At 48.3% G+C, this 19165-nt stretch overlaps 7 protein-coding genes across 7 annotated transcripts; 6 read left to right on the top strand and 1 right to left on the bottom strand.

The window, feature by feature from the left end:
* On the top strand, window positions 1-1428 carry GGS25DRAFT_472348 (cytidine deaminase-like protein). The gene is made up of 4 exons (XM_049259430.1): window positions 1-716; window positions 869-950; window positions 1032-1165; window positions 1285-1428. The coding sequence occupies exons 1-3, from the start codon at window positions 349-351 to the stop codon at window positions 1089-1091; spliced, it is 510 nt and encodes a 169-aa protein (XP_049121922.1). The 5' UTR covers window positions 1-348; the 3' UTR covers window positions 1092-1165; window positions 1285-1428.
* Window positions 1429-2769: 1341 nt separating this feature from the next.
* Window positions 2770-4841, top strand: GGS25DRAFT_517436 (general substrate transporter; the record flags this gene model as incomplete). The annotated part of the gene is made up of 8 exons (XM_049263393.1): window positions 2770-2791; window positions 2858-3080; window positions 3154-3310; window positions 3361-3441; window positions 3531-3854; window positions 3944-3980; window positions 4049-4127; window positions 4181-4841. 8 exons carry the CDS (start codon window positions 2770-2772, stop codon window positions 4839-4841), a joined length of 1584 nt encoding a protein of 527 aa, XP_049121923.1.
* A 752-nt stretch (window positions 4842-5593) lies between these two features.
* On the top strand, window positions 5594-8437 carry GGS25DRAFT_472358 (ELMO/CED-12 family-domain-containing protein). Its single transcript, XM_049259431.1, has one exon. The coding sequence runs from the start codon at window positions 5859-5861 to the stop codon at window positions 7983-7985; it is 2127 nt and encodes a 708-aa protein (XP_049121924.1). The 5' UTR covers window positions 5594-5858; the 3' UTR covers window positions 7986-8437.
* Window positions 8438-8688: 251 nt separating this feature from the next.
* On the top strand, window positions 8689-10789 carry GGS25DRAFT_472360 (uncharacterized protein). The gene is made up of 2 exons (XM_049259432.1): window positions 8689-8918; window positions 9072-10789. The coding sequence occupies exons 1-2, from the start codon at window positions 8843-8845 to the stop codon at window positions 10304-10306; spliced, it is 1311 nt and encodes a 436-aa protein (XP_049121925.1). The 5' UTR covers window positions 8689-8842; the 3' UTR covers window positions 10307-10789.
* GGS25DRAFT_472362 (serine/threonine-protein phosphatase 2A activator 2) lies at window positions 10790-12463 on the bottom strand. Its single transcript, XM_049259433.1, has one exon. It carries the CDS (start codon window positions 12245-12247, stop codon window positions 10979-10981), a length of 1269 nt encoding a protein of 422 aa, XP_049121926.1. The 5' UTR covers window positions 12248-12463; the 3' UTR covers window positions 10790-10978.
* A 134-nt stretch (window positions 12464-12597) lies between these two features.
* Window positions 12598-13878, top strand: GGS25DRAFT_57082 (uncharacterized protein). Its single transcript, XM_049265869.1, has 3 exons — window positions 12598-12953; window positions 13019-13176; window positions 13260-13878. Exons 1-3 carry the CDS (start codon window positions 12764-12766, stop codon window positions 13668-13670), a joined length of 759 nt encoding a protein of 252 aa, XP_049121927.1. The 5' UTR covers window positions 12598-12763; the 3' UTR covers window positions 13671-13878.
* A 2550-nt stretch (window positions 13879-16428) lies between these two features.
* Window positions 16429-18246, top strand: GGS25DRAFT_512595 (ATP-NAD kinase; the record flags this gene model as incomplete). Its single annotated transcript, XM_049262796.1, has 1 exon — window positions 16429-18246. The coding sequence occupies one exon, from the start codon at window positions 16429-16431 to the stop codon at window positions 18244-18246; it is 1818 nt and encodes a 605-aa protein (XP_049121928.1).
* Window positions 18247-19165: the final 919 nt, after the last annotated feature.

The raw sequence follows: 19165 nt of genomic DNA on the forward strand, positions 1-19165 counted from the left end.
CTTATACACGATGTATAATATTTCTCATTAATTACTACGTATCTGACCGCTTCGACTTGCTGGCTTCTAATGAAATGCAATGCTGGTCAAAACGAAGCAATGGAATGCATGTATATAAGTGCATACAGAGCTATTACGATAGACGGGTACTTGCTTGTAGATTGGCTCACCGTAACTATCACCCGTAGGCCCCATTCCAGCGTGGATTGGAAGTACTAGCGTAACATCTTACTTAATGGGCTCGCCCCCATAATTCCATATTAGATAACTGTTACTATTTACTTTAGTGAACAGCTAGGTTAGATACATCATCTCTCTAATATCTCACCTTCACTTACACGCGCGACCATGTCCCCTCCTCCCCCATCATTCACCAGCATCTCCAGCGGCGACGCAGCCCTCGTGGCCTCGACCTGCGAGGAGCACGGGCTGACCGAGGCAGAGTTCAGCGAGCTGCACCGGCGGTGCGTGGCGGCCAAGTCCACCGCCTATTGCCCGTACAGCCAGTTCCGGGTCGGCGCGGCCGTGCTCTCCGCCGACGGCGCCTACTACTTCAGCGGCGCCAACGTCGAGAACGCCTCGTACCCGGTCGGCACCTGCGCCGAGCGCGTCGCCCTCGGCAAGGCCGTCACCGAGGGCCACCGCAAGATCAGGGCCGTCGCCGTCGCCACCGACATCGCGCCCCCGGCTAGCCCCTGCGGCATGTGCCGCCAGTTGTGAGTTGTGATTTGATAACCGGTTCCGTCCCGTCCCCGTCCCTCGTTGGCTGTGTATCTATATCAAGTCCTGCATTTGGTTTTGCTTTGCCTCTGATTCGCTTTTTTTTTTGTCTTCTATGCATGGAAAAAACGTTCTAACCAATGAAAAGCATACGGGAATTCTGCGACCTCAAGGCCCCCATCATCATGTTTGATAAGGACGACAACTACAAGGTAGCACGCCTCGAACAGGTAAGTCTGGGATTTGTTTTTCCAAGGTGTCATCGAAGATGCATAGAAGTTAACTAAATACTTTTTTTTTTTAATGATTAGCTTTTGCCCTTGTCCTTTGGACCTGAAGCCCTCCCCCCACCAGGGCCACGCCCTTCCTGAGATGGCAATGGGCTTGCATACCTACCTGCCTGCATGCCTACCTACCTACCTACCTAGGTAGCCACGTTTTTTATGTATGTACAGTAGGTAGGTACTTTGCTTGGGCCATGGTTCTATTTGTTCGATACAGGCTTCTAGCTGCGTCTCGATTTTATTTTATTTTATACCAAGTACCTAACCTAATCACATGTAGATTGTAGCAATCAATTCTTATAAGAGTTTAGCGTGTTGCTATTCACATGTTTATTACCTACCTAGTACCTACCTACCTAGGTACACAGTACTTGTTGTTTTTGATATTCCAGTAATATGGGGCAGCCATGTGCGGGGATGGGGGAGTGAGGAGACGGAGGAGACGGAGGAGGAGAGCTTCATGTAACGTTCTGCAACTGTTAATAAGCCACCGGACATCCACTTGCAGTTCTTTTGTGCATTGTATTGTATGTAAGTTAACTATAAATATGAAAACGAACTCGAACTCGAAGCACTACAAACATAGCACTCAACTATTTATACCCATATCCGCTCCAATCGACCTAACTGCCTATTCCACCTAGTTCACGCTTCTTACTGTACATTAGTTATATCGTGTTTGTGTTTACTATTAATGTAAATTACTTTCTACGGAATAACTAACTACCTGCCCCAGAACAAAACCACATCCCCATCCCCAGACCCCAGGATCTGCTACTGGATACAAGCCAAAGGGGATGGATTCTTCCCCACACCAATAAGAACCCTGCTTTGCACGGTAAGTACATAACTAATAGTATACGATCTCGAGCTCTGTCAGAAGCGCACCAATCACGGTGCCGGAAAGTCGGTCCGACGGTAAGGCTAGCTTCAATTGATCGTTCGTCTAGGCTACTTTCTTTTACCCCAATTTCCAAAACCTCCGCACCCTGTTGTGGACAAGGGCGCTCAACCCCGTATCCATAAGCTACCCAGGCTTGTTGTGGAGGTTTTGCAGTGAAGCAGAGCCTGGTGATTGGTTGGCCTGCCCAAAGTTACCGTTGCGTTGCATCAGGAAGTTCAAAGTTGAAAAGTTGTTGTGGGGGAAGAGCCCTAGCTCGGTTTTTTTTTCCAAGAGGCGGTCCAACGATAGGCTGGCCTGGCGGTTTTAGAAGGATCTTAACATAGTATGTATGTATGTATGTAAGGTTAGTAGAGACCGATATGTAGGCAGGCAGGTAGGTATGTATGTATAGACGGATGTGACGTCGAGCCCAACGATTAGAGCTCACCTAGGGTGAGGAGTTTCTGCACCTATAGCAGCGCGTCCTTTCTCCTGTCAGCGAGTTGGGGTACTGGTAAACTGTGGGTTTCGCTCTCGTGAATGGCTCCTCGTATGGTTATAGTCCGATGCAATAGGCTTGCTCGCTCCTTGCAAATGTCGGGAAAATCCCCGAATGGGTTTAACTCACATATGGTAGGATCATCCATGCTACTGTATATAATGACTATGTATGCACACAAAGTGTACGATGGATGATCGTTGGGTATCATCAGACGCATGCAGCTGAGCTTATTATATGAAGGGGTTCTCTCCACCAAGAGCAATACCCAGATTTGTCGTTCTTACTTCCTCAAGCTACCTACCTTTATAGCTTGAAATTTGCTCTATACCCGTCAATTTGGTTCTCCTCTGTGACAATCCCACCGGGGGAAAGCAATCAAGATGTCGAGGTTTCCAAAGATCAGTACGTTTGTTCATGGAGAGAACAGAAACACTCTTGCGTAGGCGCGATGCTAATCTACCTTCATAGCCAACACCTACTTCATGGCTATTATAGCCACAGTGGGTGGTATGCTCTTTGGTTTCGATATCTCATCCATGTCCGCCATTGTCATTACCAATCAATATATCGAATATTTCAACAATCCGTCTGGTCTTGTTCAAGGTGCCATTGGATCTGCCCTCGCGGCTGGATCTGTGGTTGGTAGTTTGATGGCCGGTCCTATATCTGACAAATGGGGTCGCCGTGATAGGTACGTCGACGGCATCGTGTTCGATCCTATTCGAGTCAATCGAATGTTGAGTCTTATTGATACCTGTTCATAGTATTATGTTTGCTTGTATCTGGTGGCTCGCTGGAACTGCGGTTCAAGTTGCTACTACCGGTGTTGGTTCGTTAATCGCTGGCCGAGTCTTGAATGGCGTCTGTGTCGGCATAACCTCCTCTCAAGTCCCGGTCTATCTAGCTGAGATTGCTCCACGAGTAGGTCACACATCTTGCAGCAAATCTCGAGCCATATTAACAGTATGTAGGACACTCGAGGCCGCATTATCATCATCCAACAGCTTGCCATTGAATGGGGTATCTTGATCATGTACTTCATCGGTTACGGAGTAAGTGGCTTCCTAAAATATGATTCCCCTTACACATCATGCCCTTCCAGTTATAGATTTAAAAAACAAATACTCACATTTCCGTATAGTGCTCCAAGATCGAAGGCACGGCTTCTTTCCGAACTGCTTGGGGAACACAATTCATTCCCTGCGTCTTGCTGATGTGTGGCCTTCCTTTCCTTCCCAGGTCGCCCCGATGGCTGGCTAAAGTCGGTCGTGAGCAAGAAGCCATCCAGACCCTGGCCGACATCCAAGCTGGTGGCAACAAGGATGATCCTCTTGTGATTGCTGAGTGGCAGGAAATCTTCACCGTCCTCGCCGCAGAACGCGAGACGGTTGGAGGATGGAGAGGATTCTTCATGAATGGCATGTGGAAGCGAACCCTAGCGGGAATGAGCGTACAAGCTTGGCAGGTAAGTCTTTGGCCTTATATCACTAGGGCTTTTAGAGGTGGCTTTTTTATATATATGGGATCTTCGAAATGACTGACACTCTTCACTAGCAATTGTCAGGTGCCAACGTTATCGTCTACTATATCGGTTAGTTTTCACCTTTGCCAAGGACACGATTCCTATTTGTTAAAGAATACAACTAATTCTTGATGCAGGATACGTGTTTTTGATGGCGGATCTTGAGGGAGACATCAACCTGATTTCTTCTGGCATCCAGTATGCACTCTTCATCATGTAAGTCGACAAACACGCTGAAATGCATTACAGTGGATGCTCACCATATTTAGTTTCACTACCATCATGTTCTTCTTCATCGATAAGACTGGTCGTCGTACCCTCCTGGTTGCCGGTGCCATAGGTATGGCTGTATGCCACTTTGTCGTCGGTGGCCTTCTTGGCACTTACAGTGTCGATGTCCCGGAAGGTGTCGGTGGCAATCACAACGTTGTCATTAAAGTCTCCGGCTCTCCTGCGCACGGTGTCATCGCTTTCAGTTATCTGCTCATCATCGTCTATGCGTTGACCTTAGCGCCTGTCGCTTGGGTCTACGCAGCAGAGGTTTGGTCGCTCGGAACCCGTGCGACTGGAATGTCTCTGGCTGCTGTAGCCAACTGGGTGTTCAACTTCGCTCTGGGTCTCTTTACCCCTCCAGCGTTCCTCAATATCAAGTACAAGGTGTTCATCATCTTTGGTGTCCTTTGCATAGGAGCTGCTATTCAAGCTTGGTTTACATACCCCGAAACGTGCGGCAAGACCATCGAAGAAATCGAAACGCTTTTCGCCAAGGGCGCTCCGGCCGCATGGAAAACTAAGAAGGGTGGATCTCGTCTTGAAGCTGAAATCGAGGCTGTGCTGAACCGCAAAGAACGAGGCGAGGCCGTTCATGCGGAAGTTCATACAAGCCTAGAAAAGACGGCGACAAGCGAGGTGGCGAAGGAGACGATCTAGAAGGATATTATTATATTATGGAGGGCGGAGTGGTCTACCTCGTATGAAGGTATCTTGGCCTCCGTTACGATGGATACTAAAGAGAGAGAGAGATTGTCAACCTTGAAGCGAATCATTGTCTCTTTGGATATGTTGTTCAATATTCTAGCGACATAAAAGTAGATGATACCCACATCTTATTTGTTAATTTCCTAAACATGGCCTGAATAAATAGTGTAGTGACTAATATACTAAAAGTATATCTAATATCTATGGCGTGAGAATTAGTATCAAGATGTGTCTTAGATTGGATATGAGGGTCAGTGTACCGTGCGCCGAAAATGATTATCGTATGGGGATGAATTGGTGGATGAATGGGGGATAATGGGGGATGATCACGGTCAATATTTGCAATTCTGGTAACGGGTGATAAAAGAAATGTAGTATGTACACAGTAGTATGTACACTAAGGGCAGGGAGTATCCCAGAGAATCCAAGTACTTAAAGTTAGTACCTTACCTGTTACCAATGCGCATGCAGGTGAGACTTCCCACTATCACCAACTTTCCCGTTTTCTGGGCAGTTGCATGCGCAGGTACATATCGCCTAAACCATGTATGGTATAGACACATGCCCCACACCCTGCATCGGCTCCCCTTGCCTGCGTCTCTTTGCGCCGTCCATGCCAAGTTAGTAGGTACCGGTAGTATTATGTACTTCGCTCTAGGGAATTCTCCTGAAATCCATTTTCTTTTCTTGCCTACATCTTCCGCGCCCCCAAGATGCCTTACAGTACCTTACTCATACTTGCCCATACCTCGCCGCTAACCACATACTCATAAGCAGAAACGAAAAAACAAAAAAGTTTCAACTAATAACTAATACGTATGTGATCGCATACCATATCCGACGATTATGCATTTATAGTGTCCTACCAAGCTTGATCAGCGTCCTCCTCAGCCACGTCGCGCCGCTTGACGCCCTCCCCCGCCAATCCCAGTCGCAAACCCTTCCGATTACCATCTACCGACCAAGAATATGGACCAAGCAGACATACCGGCCTTGCTATCGCGGCTGGCGAGCGATGAAGATGCCGCGCGAAAAATGGCTGTTTTCAAGCTACAGTCCTCTATAAACGATCCATCCTTCGCCGATGTCTTTATCTCCTCCGGTGGCTTGATCGTCCTACGGCGTTTAATCATGAGCGCTGGCGGCAACACGCTCGCTTACTCACTACAAAGTCTAAGTCGATTACTGGAGGTGGATATGGGCTGGGATATCTTCGAGGGTCCAACGGCCCCAGACCTTGTCGAGCACGTTGTCGAACTCGTTGTCACGAATCCGCTGGTTAATATCCTTCGAGGTGCTATGTCCATTCTCGTTGCACTAGTCAGCCATTCGCAGTCCACATCTTCGGGAGGTCGCGCACCTGTAACGTTCGGATTTCGCGCATTGAAGCCGGCCGTTGCTGTCTACCCGCAATTTTTCGAACTCGTCATCCAGCAACTCCAGTCAGCAGACCACGCCCTGTGCGCTAACGCCCTCATGCTCATAAACGCACTGATAAGGGATGCTATATCGAGTGAGACTAACAGCGAAAACGGAAAATCAACCGGATCTGGGGAAGAGTGGCCTAAATTTATCCGAAGATTACAAGACCTGGGGTTGATTAAGGCGGTGTACAATCTGATGCAAAGTTCGGCTTTACAAGACCTTGCACACCCCCTGCTGGAGTTTCAGTCTCTTACTAAGGTACTGCTTCAGAGGTGGCGGCAAGTTCAGGTTGATGTTGAGAGACCGGAGCACAGGAGGGCTTTAAAAGGACTTCACCTTGCAAGTGCGCCAAATAGAGATCACGTCAATGGGATTGGGAAAATCGAGGAGCTGCAGCAGGATGCTGCCGGCAAGAGGACTAGTCGACGGCATAATCCTGAAAAATGGAGGAGACTAGGCTTTGAGACTGAGAGTCCAGCAACGGAGTTTGGGGCCGCAGGATTTCTTGGTCTCATGGATCTCGCTGATTTCGTGCGGAAGAATGAAGACGGGTTCCAAAAAATACTCCTCGAGCAGTCTACCAAACCACTCCACGAACGCTGTCCTGTTGCTAGATCTAGTTTAGCGGTCACCCTGATCTTATACGAGCATTTTGACTGCGATAAATCGGAGATGGAAGACCTGAGGGGGTACCAGCTGTCGGAAGCGAAGCATCAAGACAAATTATTTCGCCCGTTGCTCCTCCAGTGGTCTCGACTACATACAGGTGGCCTTAACGCGTTTTTTAAGATTTGGAAGTCTACCGGGGCGGAACAGGATGACTTCGAAAAGGTGTCGGAACTTGTCCGTATACTTGTCGACCAGGTTGTAGGACAGGCCAGTCGATCCAAAGACATAGCGGAGGCCGAGGAGGACCTAGTTGAATACGAATTTGGACGACTTCGTGAGCTACAGATGGAGCTCCTCGAGCTTTCGTTTGAAGACCAATGGGGCCAACATCTCTATAAGGTGCGAGAGAGTCTGAACCAAGAAGCTCTCACATTCATCAAGGAACAACGTGTCAGGTGCTTATTGGAAGGCTCCTGGTTTGCGAAGCCAGCGCCGCGAAAGAATAGTGAAAGTAACAACTTGGCCGCTCGCCGTGCAGCGAACGGCACTCTTTGGAGATATGCAAAGCTATCGCATAACCGCCGTTTTCTGCACTACGCAGATTTTGCGATGCGAACCACCCATGATCCTAGCCTGGAATCTCTTAGCGAGAAAGTGGACCTGCGAGAAGTCAGCTCTGTTGCGTCGAATGTCTCTGCACCGGCTAATGAGGCGACGACCGATGCGAACAACAGCACGAAGATTACGATATATGGTTATGCCGATCCCGAGGAAGCCCAAAAAGCCAAGGACCTTGATAACATCAAGGAAGTACCTTTGCTCACCCTACATCCGTTGAACCATAGTTTGGCATCGGAATGGTTGGACGGCTTCTTGATGCTTCTTGGCCAAGCGCCTATAACAGCGGACACCCAGAAGTTGATCAAGCTGGTTAGGGACTATGGCATGAAGATTCGGCTTCTCAACGTCCGAATGGAGGCTACTTATGCGGGGCCGCCAGAAGGTGCTGGTGCGGTGCCCAGCAGAGAGGAGCTTAATGATGATTATTGGTACGAGATTTAAGACTGACCTTTATAGCAAGAATGCGTGAAAAAAGGGCGACAATCAAAGTATTTAATACGATTGATGGTGGGTCGAGTAGCGAGAGGCGAATCAACAACTTCTCATGTAAATCTACAGTGTAGGAGACATGGACACGGCATTGTTACGATTAGGTATCTCCAAGCCAATGGGAGCTCGGAGAATGGCTCAAGGGGAGAGGCTATGGCGTATCGTACTGTCTGAGGATACCTACCACATTTTGTTTTCGCATACGCATACGCATACAAGATATACCCATGGCTGTGTTTTAGACTCAAGACTCGCTATTTTAACGAAACGAAAGAAATTATATGATTGATTGACGTACTTATCTGCCTATCTATGTACTATTTTGTGTTTTGTTTTTCTCCCTTGATTATTCGCAGTGCACTTTATGTTCATGTTCATGTTCATGTTCATGTTCATGTATATATCCATATGGATATGCCTCTATTCCGATAACTCACTCCAAACTTGAAGCGGGCATTTCCGAGCCCCACACGTCTTTCAGCCCAACAACCCAGCCACCAATAAATTCCACACTAAGCTGTTATTAGGGTTACCTAGTACTAGCTTACTAGGTACATATGTAAGCTACCCTATGCAGGTAACTAGGTAGTACCTTAGTATGTAACGGGCAGCTGAGATTAGAGATCCCCCCTTCAATGTTCTCCATCGTCTTTTAACCCATCCATTCTGTCGTCATTTGTTGCATAGCCAGTCTTAGATTCCAACAAGCTGAAACCTTGAGGTTAGGTCATAGAATGACTTTCCCCTTCTATGAATATATTGACCACAAAAAGCAAAAAGAGGCAAATATATAAATCATCCTTTACGTTATGTCGAGTACCATGCCAAACACACCTTCAAACAAGGTGCCACTAAACGGCCTCTTTCGAAACGGAGTTTGGTTATGTAAGTACTCTAGGGCAGCAGTAGGGCTACATGTAACAAACGGCCCCTTTGAACTCTAAGGTCTTAGCTATAAAGTCTTAGTTATAAAGTCTAAACCACCTAGACAGACACGTGCTAACTACTGTAGAACGACAAAGCTAATCAAGTTGGCAGGCAACTGCATTCCTCGCCTTCCTGCAATACAATTTACAGTCAGGAAGGAATCTCGTAACAAAGGCCGGTCGTTCTACACATGCCAGAAGGACAAGGGCAAGAAGAATCAATGCGAATTTTTCCTCTGGGCTGAGGATGCGCATTTTCGTGAGGTCGGCGCCGTCTTGACCAATTCGCGCAGTGAGTCGCAATGGACTCCCGGCCAGAGCGTCAAGAGACAAAGGACCCTGCATGAGAGCATCACCCCGAGCAAGAACAAAAGAAAGGGAAAGACCCCCGTCACTAGCATAGCCGAACTGGACCGCGTGCTCTCTACTGCTTCCTCCGCTACTGCTCAGAGCTCGACTGTAAAGGCTTCTTCCGGTTCGGCGAAGGAGAACTTTGATAGTTTGGAGGTGCTTTTCACTTCAGACGAGGAAGACAACGACGACGACGACGAAGAGTACAACGGCAAAAGCACCATGTCAAGTGCCAAGCCCACAACACGGCCAAGCGCAACACAGCAGCAGGAGAACACGCACTCGGTAGCAGGCTCTAAGAGAAAGCGATCGGACACCGACGAGTACAGCGACCTATCCTCCGGCGAAGAAGCGGCGCTCGCCTCCCTCGCCGACAGTTCTGCCAAGGCCAAAGGCAAAGCCCCGGACACCAAGCAGCACCACCGCAATGCCTTCGATGAGACGCCCACCACGGGAGGCAGGACGCAGCACGTCGTCGAAGACGGCCTCGCCACACCGCTTACCGACAAGCCCGTCCGCCGCGTCCTCTTCGCCGAGCCCGCAGTCACCACCAACAACCACCCGGACGCCAAACGACCCCGCGCCAACAACAACGACTTCGACCAGCCGCAACCAACCTCCCCCATCCCCTCCACGCTCTCCTTCTCGAAAGCAACCCCAACACCCACCCCCACCTCCTCGCAAGAATACTCCTCCCCCCTCCCCCTCCCCAACATCACCCAAGAAGTGATGTCTCTCCTCCTCGCCGCCGCCCCCCACCCCCGTCTCGACGAAACCCTCCTCCGCACCGTCCGCAGCGCCCTCGAGCGACACGCCGCGCGCGCAAAGGGGCTCGAGCGCGGCCGCGACGCCTCCCGCGACGCGGTTCGCAAGGCGGAGGCGCGTGCTGCCGAGCTCCAGCTAAGAGTCGCGGATCTGGAGAACCAGCGGCGCCTGGACGCCGAGGCGCGCGCGAGGATGCGCGCCGAGCTCGCGAAGCTGTACTGTGATAGCTAGGAGCTTTCGCGGGGTCTGGGCCGCGGGTTTGGGTCGGGAGATGAGGGTGATGAGGGAGATGAGGGAGATGAGGAAGATGAGGGGAACTAACCTGGGTTGGTAGGGAGTTACAAGGTCGGTGGTCCGAGGTTGGGACCACATGCTGCTACGTTGTTGTGTTTGGCTTAGACAGCCAGAGAGCTACCTACCTACCTACCTATCGTTGATACGTCTCATAAACGCTTGACTACTAGGCGCCTACCTACATAGGTGTCTACAGCAGGTTGGGAAGGTATGGGAAGGGAGTTGAGCTAGCTAGCTTGGTTGGTTGGTTCGGATTTTGCAACACAACACAACACAACACAAGGATACCCCCCTTTTGATTTTATTCTAGGCTAGGCACTTTAGGTATCTAGGTAATGGGAATTAGGAATGGTGGCATTGCTGTTACATATGTAGACAGGCAGGCAGGGACAGTAGGAGTTTACAAACTAGATACCATCCTTAATTGATTTTCTATGTCTAATCTTGATAGTCCCGCCAGTTGACTCAGTGTTTGAGTGCTCACTGTACGCGAGTTGATATCCTACTATGAAGTCCCTGTCATTGTGAATATTTTAGCCAATTTTTGCTTTTATTATTTATTTTGTTACCAATCTCCAGAGCCTGGTATATTGGAGCAAACGGGCGTGTTTAATCGAACGGTATGCGGCGTAACGAAGCTCCAGCGCCGTTCTTCCTTGCCGCTTGAGCTGCCGCGATGGCACTGGGAACCTTGATGCCACAGCAGTCACCCCAGCTATTGGCCGCGTGAACATGCTTCATCCCGTCGTGTTCGACGACTACTGCGCCCCCTTCAGCTTCATTCGCCTCGTCTGCCATGCCGATCTCGGCCTCGGTGCTCATGCCTTCCGCGGCAGGCACGAGTGAGCCGAACAAGAAGTGCTGCATTACCGGTAACTTTCGTAAAACTTCTGCTACGAACATCCGCCTCATACCGCCTTCTATCTTGGTCCAACTCTTGGCAGAGGATATATCGTCTAACATGGGACTATGCCACCGCAGGCCTTTAACGGTCTTGGTGCTATTGACGAATATCACCTGCCCAAGATACATAAAGTCGTGACCAAATTCCTCAAGCGTTAATTCCTGGTGGATGGCTAACGGTGTGATGAAGGGGTGGTGTAGAAGTTGGCTAGCACCAAATAAGAACGGGAGGAACTGGTAGTCATCCAAACCCCAGACACCATGTGAGCCGGCTGGTTCAAGATAATATGTCGACTGGATTGTCTGCATGAGCTCAAGGTAACGCACAAATACTTTGAGGACCAATGCTTTAAAGTCGGCCCGTTCTATGATCCGTAGTTGATATAGACATAGTAGCCATATCATGAAGTTCAGCTCGTGGCCTGAGCCGTAGTCTATTCGAGTCCGGTTACCGAATGAGTGGTTAAGATACGTCTCCACCTCAGAGATAGCAGCCTCAGAAGTTAAGCCTAGATTTTTATGCCATGAAGGACTGGCAGCTTGTACCTTGTCGAGAAAGGTGCGGAAGATCTTGTTACCGAACCTTGACCCCTCTGAATCGTCCGGCGGCGTAGCTTGAACTAGTGCTTCTGCTTCGTCTAGAATACGAAGAATAGACTTGACAACAGGACTACAGTCCTCATCTTTGACAGCGGAGATGGGGGTGTCTATCACGGCATCTGATAGGCCAAAGACAAATGCCACGACGAGCGTATGAGTTGGTGAGGAAAGGAAGAGCTCATGATCACGAGTAGATAAGATGCGCCGAGTAGGAACCTGGAATGAAAGGGATGAAGTATCTGGCGGAGGAGGTAGAGTAGGCGTTTCTGGTACTGGAAGAGGATTGGAAGGCTGAGGCCTCTTACGACGAGGCTCTAACTTGGGAATCTTGTCCTTCAGATTCGGTATCGTTGTGGAAGGTGGTTGTGTAGCCATGTCGTCCAAAGTATAAAGTTCGATCTAGGATTGTAGCTCCGTGAATATTGCTGATTGAAATTAGGTATTTTGAGTAAAAGCAATCTTAAGATTCAATGTTGGTTTATGTAAGATGAAGATGGGTTGATATAAAGAGCACTGTTTAGTTGTATGTACTAGGTAGTTAAAGAGTTCGCTGTATCGTATTACCTAGTACTAGGTTACATAACTATGGACATACATACAGGTTAGTTAGTAAGTTGCCCCTCCTCGAATAATGCCGTACATAACTATGTACCTATGTGTTGAACCTCAATAGATATAATTCAAGTAGCGGAGCGATGCAGATATCGATGCTAATAGCGGGGTATGCTCGTAGTGTACCTGACAGTGACAGTTAACTGAAAGCCCCACATGGATCCACTCGATACCTAATTGAGAAAGGAAAAAGTTGGATTCCATCGTCATCTCACCACTCCGAATTTCTTCGTCTACACCGATTACAGTCAAGAATAACTTCCGCAAAGCTTGTCCAAGATGACAATGAATACCGAGCCAGAGGCCCTTCTCTCTCATCTACCGAATTCCGATGGTTCTGCTACATTCTCGTTCGCAGGGTACACCGTGGTCGGGGCTGTAAATGGGCCCATCGAAGCGCAAAGACGAGACGAACTTCCAGAAGAGGCGGTTGTCGACGTGATCGTACGACCAGCTGCAGGGGTTGGAGGTTGGACTTCCTTTCAAAATTTCTCAAGTTTAGGTATTTAAACATTGCTGAACATCTCTTTGTAGGCACAAGGGAAAGGCATCTAGAGTCATTGATTCAATCTACGTTACGTCAAATTATCCTCGTCGACAATTTTCCGAGGACTCTTATCCAGATCGTCCTACAAGTTATTGCTACCCCAGAAAACGAATATGTAAACTCTAAGATTGTTCAGCCTGGTTCAGTGAGTTGCACACTTAGATCCAACACTTGGATTTAAACTTAAGAAGACGTAAATTATACTAATAGCATGTGTCGTTCTTCTAGAACCTACCTATACTACCCGCCCTCGTGCAAACAGCAGTGCTCTCTCTCCTCTCTGCTGCTTTACCGCTGACAACAACCTTGACCTCGACTTCCCTGGCCATTATCGCCGACGGCCAATCGAAGAAGATCGTCCCAAGCCCTTCACCACGTGAGATTCAAGCTTCGGAATCATTCCACGTTCTTTCGTTCACCTCACACGATGAGTTGATACTTGTGGAGAGTGAAGGACACTTCACCATGAAAGAATGGGATGATGTTTATACTGCTGCCCGACGTCAATGTTGTCCTTCGCCCTCCACGAATGATGGTGATACCGATATGGACGATGCTAACGTAGCTGGTGTAAACTGGAAGCAATTTACACGGTCTACCCTAGAAGCAAAGGTAGCTTCGGATTTACATTGGAAATGAGCAACGCCGCATCAAAGCTTGAATCCCATATTGCACATCAACGCGTGCTGCAAGTCGTACTGAGAGGATACACTATTGGCTAGACTCATGTGGTAGAATGCGCCAAGGTTCTGGTCTGGTTTCTGTGACATTTTCTGACTTTACGAGGGATATGTCAGGCCACTTCTCTCCACGTGGTGTTTGATGCTCCCGAACGGGACGCATTGCTTTGACAGCTAGGCATCATGGAAGATAATATTTGGGATCTTCTGCTAGGTATGGTGGATCGTTTTAGCAAATGGGGACCTCGTCTGGAATAAGACCGATCGGATGGGCCCTTTGGTGGACAAACGGGAAAAACGGCATGACTCCTTAACTAGTAAGCGAGCAACTGGATACGCCTTGCCAATAACTGCTTGCCAATGGCTTAACATAAGATGGATTTTGTTGACAATTTTGCTACAGGGCCGCATTTGAGACCCTGCCGAATCTTGAAGGCGACGTTTCATTCCGAGTGCAGCGCCCGCAAACAGCCACTACGCGCTTATATGGCAATATGCCAGTTACAACTTACACGAGATCTTATGGCAAACCTGTTCAAAAATCAAAAATTCGTTATGATCCAATGGAGATGGTCAGCGGTAGAGTGGCGGTTGATGATGATTTCTAGATGTGTGATCTTCGCAGGGGGGGGGCGTTTTGGTCGACAAAGTTCCAGACGCAGGATTATTCCTCAAGTGTCAAATAAGGCCTGGGAGAGCTCAAAACATTTAGGAATTATGCGGTTTCGCTTGCAGGACGCAAGCAGGAGATCAAGGAGATCCAGGAGAGTGTTGAGTCTCCGTCAAAATCCAAATCCAAATCGATTAACCAATCAATTTGGAGAAAGAGGTATTAAACCCCCACATATTTTAGCTAAGACTCTAAGAGCCATGGTGAGCGTTCTCGCTTTGGTGGGAAGGTTAAAAAGATGAGACGAGTCTATTCCCCTTAAGAATCCATCGCCACATCACCCCTGTTCGGGGGCTCCAACGTGAGACTACACCCTACAGATTCTGTTAGGGAAAACAGGAGAAGTTGCTAATAGTGGTGGGTCAAACCAACATCCACGTACTCTCGGTCTTCCTTATTCACGATCTTTTAGATACAGTGTACTATGCAGTACAGAAATCTACGCCGACGGCAATCGATTTCGGTTCCTATTGCCATACCTAGGAAATATTCCCTGCCTATGTAACTTCAACGTTACCATCTACAACATAGTATGTACCTTATTTATTTGTAGGTTTGTGTGTATCCATAGCTCTGGAGGTATGTAGGTACTTACTTGAGGCTTCATTACTACATACATAGTACTATGTAATAGTAAGACCTTCAGCTACTAGGTACCAAGCTCCACCTAGCTGCTACTCTACGGTCCATGCACGGGGTTATTGAGCTCTATGATGTACCTACTAGGACCTACTACGCGCTCAAGCAATCTCCACACTTGGTCCTCGATCTTTACCTCTACCTTAAGGTAAACGATATATTTTATCTCTTAATAAGTAAGTCGGCTGCAGTGAACTTTTCAAGCGTCCCGTCTAACTGGATCTTCAGTCACCCAGACCCAAGCCTTTTCTCCTTCTTCCGGTTGTTTGTGAAAGCAGCAAAGCAGAGCTCTGGAAGTTCTTGCAAAACAGACCTTTATAGTCTTTTGCATCTTTGATTTATCTCCAGCCTGGCTGCTTGTTAACCTTCGTTTCTCCTTACCCATTTAATACACATTGTGGAAAGCTCGAATTCGAGTTCGTATCCATATATCTTAACTTAATAGGCTTGTCGCAAGATCCCGACATCTCGTTGCTCTGTCGACTAATACGAGCGTCTTTAATATCGCCTCGCAACTCTTGAACTGGACACTTCTCACGATCGCTCTTTTCGACAAGTTGACCTGGCCACGGTTACTTAATAGATCCTTCTAAAAATAACTCGAATATTCCATCTAATTATCCAATCGAGCGGGTCCTCACGTTGTCCGGAATTCAATCATCTGCACGACACAAGCCAAGACAGCTTCATAGCCAATTCAAGACCCTCGGGAATTTGCCGTTGTGACGAAATTGTGATTGATTCTCCATCGATCTATATCACGGGACTAGCGTGCCACTTTGGAACAGCATTGTGTAAGTTTCCTCCCATGTGATAATTTGTGATTTGCTTGGAGGTGGGATGGAAGGGGTGGCATTTCTCGGACATGCTTTCAAGTTTCGCGGGCATAGCTTCTAGTTATGTTAAGCGACACTAAACTAAACTTTATGTGGACGGTGTTTTTCTGCTCCATGTGCTTACATGTGTCTGCTATCTGCATCTGCTTATGTTTATTATTTGCTGGCATCATCTAAATTAGAAGTCAAGCTGACAAGCCCTCTAATCTAGGCACCTACGATATTACCTCGATATTACCTAGTAACATAACTTTGGTAATTCGAAGTGATTCGAAGACAAAGCTGAACGGACTTAAGATTCGGAGGTTACCTCTTGTGCATCTCCCGCATCTCCCGCATCTCCCGCATCTTCTGCTGCAAGCAAAAGCAGTTTCGGAAATACCAGATTGGGTGGAATCCGTTGTGGAATCCGCTGTTACCTACAAGCCTAGTCACTTCGGAATCGGGACTCTTTGTTGAACCCGTTTAACTACTTTCGCTTAGTTTAATGCTAGGGTGCCTAGGATTAATTAAGTGGAAATATGTCTAACTTTAGTTTAGTGGGGTCTCCAACAATAGGATCAGTGGGATCAATGGGGGTACATCCAGCGCTCAGCGAAGAAGCAGCACCTAACGGAGGGGGTGTTAATGTCGGCCCAGTTACTAAGACTTCGTCACTTGCATTTCCAGATCAGCAATCCAAATCGCCCACAAACTCCGACCCTGCGCCGCCCTTTTCTTCTTCTTCTTCCAACCATTCCAGCAATTCCAACAACTCCAACAATTCAAATCAGCCTTCCATCTGCAATGCTGACCGTGACGATTCCTACTCAGAGCCACCTGCTCTAGCCCTGAAAAACTCGGAGAACCCGCCCAAGAATCAGTTTCGCACCCATCACAAGAACGCACCCTCGGTCGAATCTATCCCGCGCCAGACTCTTATGAAGGCTCTGGCCTCTGTCGCACGAAATAATAAACCAGAGGCTCTATCACTGAACGGAATGTTATCCGCCAGCTCAGCGGTCGATAAGCGACCTGGCAATCCGGCTTCGTCCCAACAACTCTCCGAAGCCCTTTCTGAACTTGCCGCCCGCAACATGACACCGACTACTGCGTTCCCCTCCCTTCAATCGCCCTGCTTCTACCACAACCGATTTGACGATGCAGTTGACATAGAGAAGGTCCTCGAGGAGATCAAGAATGATGAATGGATGTCTCACTCAAGACTTGTGCAGACCGCTACTGGCGTCCGCGAAGTCTCGAAGCAGTTGCAGCGCCGACCCATCCGCCGGGCTGTGCGCAGCGTCATGATTGTTACCAAGGCCCGTGACAATGAACTGGTTTACCTAACTAGGGAATTGACCATGTGGCTGCTCAGAACCCCTCGATACGGTTCCGACATTGGCGTCAACGTCTACGTAGATGCTAAGTTACGCAACTCGAAACGCTTTGGCGCATCTAGTATCGTGGACGAGGATCCCCGTTTTCAATCCATGCTTCGCTATTGGTCTCCAGACCTTTGCTGGAGTTCACCGGAGAAGTTTGATCTCGTCTTGACACTGGGAGGCGATGGGACGGTTTTGTTCACCTCTTGGCTTTTCCAACGGATCGTCCCTCCTGTCCTGTCTTTCAGCTTGGGCAGCCTTGGCTTTTTGACTACTTTCGAGTTTGAGAAGTACAAGCAGCACCTCAACCGAGTTATGGGCGAGGAAGGCATGCGCGTGAACCTTCGCATGAGGTTTACGTGCACCGTCTTCCGAAACGGCGCCTCTGGCCAAGAAATGGAGGAAGGAGAGCAATTCGAAGTTCTCAACGAACTTGTCATCGACCGCGGCCCGTCCCCTTACGTCTCCAACCTAGAGCTCTATGGCGACAATGAACTGTTGACCGTAGTGCAAGCCGACGGCTGCATTTTCTCCACGCCGACTGGATCTACGGCTTACTCTCTTTCCGCCGGCGGCTCTTTGGTCAGTCCGGAGCTGCCCGCCATTCTCCTTACTCCCATTTGCCCGCATACGTTGTCCTTCCGCCCAATGGTGCTTAGCGATACCATGCTCCTCCGGGTTTCCATCCCACGCAACTCGCGCGCCACAGCCTACTGTGCGTTCGACGGAAAGGGCAGGGTAGAGCTGAAGCAGGGCGATTGTGTGACGATTACCGCATCTCAGTACCCATTCCCCACTGTGATGCGTAATGGAACCGAATGGTTTGACAGCGTCTCGCGCACGCTTCAGTGGAACACGCGAGCTGCTACCCAGAAGGGCTTTGATGGTAAGCCGGCCGGCCCATCGGGCGACGGAGAGGAGGAGCCGGAATGGGATATCGATACCGATTCGGCTTATTACGCAAGCGAGGATGGCAGCACCAGTGCGAGTCCCTTACGAAGACAGATGAGCCTTTTAGGCATGTAGAGCATAGATTTAGAATCAGAGTCCATGGACTGAGATTAGATACCTACGAAGTACATACTTCTGATAGTCCCCTGCGCACGGGACAGGAGGATCCAGGTTATTTCTTGATACACCCCACGAGGAGTTCGTCGGCGTTGAGCTAAGACTTTATTTTTATCTTTTAGAGGGCAACGAGGGCCATCTCTCTTTACGAGTGGCATCACGGTTCATTATATTGGGTATTGTCGACCTGAGACAGCCCCTAGAGTTCGCGAGCACTGTCCTTACATCGCCAGTCCCAACGGTGGCGACTATATAGACTAGTACGAAATTAAGATTCATATGTGGTCTCTAATTATTTGATCAAAGTCATCGTGAACTATGTAGTTTAAGGTGTAGCCAAGCCAATTTTATGCCCAATTCTAGACTACTACCTAAGCATGTATTCTACTGTATGGTGTGAGTGTTGAAGGTGTAGACGGTACATATCTCGGTTCAAGACGTGACGTTGAAATTAAGTCGGAAACTCTTGTGATCCTTATATAATGATGTCTAGTATATTAGACAATAGGCTAAATGTCTGTGCCGTATAGGAAGGATTTATCTAATCTATAGGTACATACAAAGTAGGTAAATGTTTATTTATAGTAGTACTAGGTATAGTACCTATAATTATATGAATGCCTGTCGAGCACCTACTACATATATTTCAAAGTCGTTAATGTTAGCTTCTAGTTACTACCTGGGCACTTATAAAGTAGGTATCTGAGCTGGTATGTAGGTAAGTACCTACATGGCTTAAAGAAGGCTTCATAGTTTTGAGGGCAAAGATGCAGTCACTATCGTATATCATATTTGTTTATCAACAGCTCTTTATACTCCCTTTTCAAGATGATACTACACTTTACTACCATGGTACCACCTAGTAAGTACTTACTAC

Source organism: Hypoxylon fragiforme, assembly GCF_022984875.1.
Source record: "Hypoxylon fragiforme strain CBS 206.31 chromosome Unknown GGS25scaffold_1, whole genome shotgun sequence".
Taxonomy (NCBI): Eukaryota; Fungi; Ascomycota; class Sordariomycetes; order Xylariales; family Hypoxylaceae; genus Hypoxylon; species Hypoxylon fragiforme.

Coding starts and splice junctions, on each gene's coding strand:
- GGS25DRAFT_472348 (XM_049259430.1), top strand. CDS start 349: ATGTCCCCTCCTCCCCCATCATTCACCAGCATCTCCAGCGGCGACGCA. Junction 717..868: donor TGCGGCATGTGCCGCCAGTT/GTGAGTTGTGAT, acceptor ACCAATGAAAAG/CATACGGGAATTCTGCGACC. Junction 951..1,031: donor AGGTAGCACGCCTCGAACAG/GTAAGTCTGGGA, acceptor TTTAATGATTAG/CTTTTGCCCTTGTCCTTTGG.
- GGS25DRAFT_472358 (XM_049259431.1), top strand. CDS start 5,859: ATGGACCAAGCAGACATACCGGCCTTGCTATCGCGGCTGGCGAGCGAT.
- GGS25DRAFT_472360 (XM_049259432.1), top strand. CDS start 8,843: ATGTCGAGTACCATGCCAAACACACCTTCAAACAAGGTGCCACTAAAC. Junction 8,919..9,071: donor TCGAAACGGAGTTTGGTTAT/GTAAGTACTCTA, acceptor TCAAGTTGGCAG/GCAACTGCATTCCTCGCCTT.
- GGS25DRAFT_472362 (XM_049259433.1), bottom strand. CDS start 12,247: ATGGCTACACAACCACCTTCCACAACGATACCGAATCTGAAGGACAAG.
- GGS25DRAFT_57082 (XM_049265869.1), top strand. CDS start 12,764: ATGACAATGAATACCGAGCCAGAGGCCCTTCTCTCTCATCTACCGAAT. Junction 12,954..13,018: donor ACCAGCTGCAGGGGTTGGAG/GTTGGACTTCCT, acceptor ATCTCTTTGTAG/GCACAAGGGAAAGGCATCTA. Junction 13,177..13,259: donor AGATTGTTCAGCCTGGTTCA/GTGAGTTGCACA, acceptor TCGTTCTTCTAG/AACCTACCTATACTACCCGC.